This window comes from Malurus melanocephalus, unplaced genomic scaffold, assembly GCF_030028575.1.
Source record: "Malurus melanocephalus ecotype Western Australia unplaced genomic scaffold, MMel_1.1 scaffold_1035, whole genome shotgun sequence".
Classification (NCBI taxonomy): Eukaryota; Metazoa; Chordata; class Aves; order Passeriformes; family Maluridae; genus Malurus; species Malurus melanocephalus.
This window is the reverse complement of record NW_026624267.1, coordinates 58858-60980: the sequence shown is the minus strand read 5'-3', so window position 1 is coordinate 60980 and position 2123 is coordinate 58858. Positions and strand designations below refer to the sequence as shown.

The window sequence follows — 2123 nt, the reverse complement described above, 5'->3', positions numbered from 1 at the left end:
CAGGGACAGGGACAGCCAGATGAGGGGACAGGGACAGCCAGCTGAGGGAACAGGGACAGGGACAGCCAGCTGAGGGGACAGGGGACAGCCAGCTGAGGGGACAAGGACAACCCCAGGGACAGGGACAGCCATCTGAGGGGACAGGGACAGGGACAGGGACAGGGACAGCCCCAGGGACAGGGACAGCCAGCTGAGGGGACAGGGACAGCCCCAGGGACACCCTCAGGGTGCCCACCCCAGCCTGGCACAGTGCCCGGCACAGAGAGCAGCTGGCTATGTGTAGAGAGTGTTAACAGCTTGCATGGGAATAAAACGCTATGTCTTTAGCTGTCTTGAGAAAAAGAGATTGGAATGTAGAATTGATAACGCAGGTGGCTTACAATTATAAACATTACTAACACTGTAGCTTTTGCAAACCGACCAATCCTATGCTGTTGAGTAGAAAGTGACAGCCTCAGTGACCAATGTATGTTTGACACAAATGTATGCACTAATTGCTAAAGTGGATAAAAGAGGCCTGTCTCAGAATAAAGGAGTTACTTTTTGTGTGTATATATATATATATATATATATCTGTATCTATTATTTTGTGTCTGCTGTCTAGCCAACAGCGACAGGTATGGTCACTCCTGGCAAAGGCCACTCCTGGCAAAGGTCACTCCTGGCAGAGGTCACTCCTCGCAAAGGTCACTCCTGGCACATCCCCCTGAGCTGCAGGGATCAGGGCTGGAGCAGCCCCAGGGCACCGCAGGGAGGTGCCAGCAGAGGTGCCAGCAGAGGTGCCAGCTCTGTCACAGCCTCCCCAAGGAGCACAAGGCTCAGTGTCTGTCACACAGAACACCCCAGGGACACAGCAGAAGCTGCTCCAGGCCCTCAGCTTTCTGCCAGGCTCTCAGAAATRAGGCTGCCAAAGCTCTGAGCAGGGCACTGTGACCACAACTGTCCCTTGTCCCCACCCTGCCAAGGCTGAGGAGCACCCAAAGGGTCACGGATCTCTCTCTGGATTATCACTCAGGCAGACAAATGTTTACACAGAATAAGCCACTGACTCTGATTAGACACGCTGCTAGTGGCAGAAGTGAATAATGCCCTATCAAAAGCTATAAAACACAATTTATCCTGAGGAAAATAAATTAATCAATTTTTATTTGGCTGGTTAGAGGAAGCCAATCTGGATTAGCAGCAGCTGGAAGCAAACGAGGGATGCGCAGAAACAAACCACAAACAGAACGTGGGACAAAGCTCCATGGGGAGAAGCTGTTTCCTTACCTGCTCTGGGCCTTTGTCAAACATTTTCCTGGTCCTGGGGAACTGGTGGGAGTGGGGGGTGTACTGGACACCCACGTTGGTGACGTTGGCAGGGCGCACGGCCGCCAGCTCCCGGCTCACCGGCTGCTTGGGCACCTCGTTGGTCAGGCTGGAGCTGCTGGTGCTSGTGGTTGGGGGTGACCCTCTGAGGGACAAAATGAGCACAGGGGTCAGGTATTGCTTCTGCACGTGAATTAAAGGGTTTTTGCTTTCTTTTTTTCTCACAGGATTTGTGTTTTGTTGCGGTGCCTCCTCTAGAGAAACATCACAACTCYCACATCCCAAACAAACCCCAAACCACGAGTGAACCCTGGCTGTGCCAACTCTACACTCTCTGGGAGTCTGTGATGCTCACCCCAAATCACCCAGAGCAGGCACTGCATTTCCACGGGGATAGAGCTTCAAACCACGTGAATTTAAACTGGGCCCCCTGTTCCAGCTCAGGATCTTACTGGGGCACTCTGGTTATGGTGTTTTCTCCTGGAGAGGAGTTCTGGGCAATAACCCCACTGTCAGTCCCAGCACTCACCATTTCCCTGCAGGTCAGGCAGGGTGTGTTTGCCATCATAACCCCGGCTTTTACCAGCTCCAAGTGCAGCAAACACAGCTCAGAGCTCACTGGGAATTCAGACCCCACAGGACAAGGAAGGTGACACCACTCAGCTCTGCCTGCAGTTCCCCTGCACACACCCCGAGGGGCTGCTCACTCTGCCCTAAAGGGAACCAGGGAGGAGCTCCCCCCTTTCCCTGAGCCCCATTCCCTGTCCCTGGGAGCACCCACCCGGCCCCACAGCAGGAATGGGGCTGGCAGCACT

At 53.9% G+C, this 2123-nt stretch overlaps 1 protein-coding gene across 1 annotated transcript in view; it reads right to left on the bottom strand.

Annotated features, from left to right (window-relative positions):
* The window catches only part of LOC130586007 (regulatory-associated protein of mTOR-like), a 78021-nt gene that overhangs the window by 29818 nt on the left and 46080 nt on the right, over positions 1 to 2123 (bottom strand). The window contains 1 exon segment of the mRNA XM_057386707.1: positions 1270 to 1453. Coding sequence (XP_057242690.1) covers positions 1270 to 1453 — 184 coding nt within the window.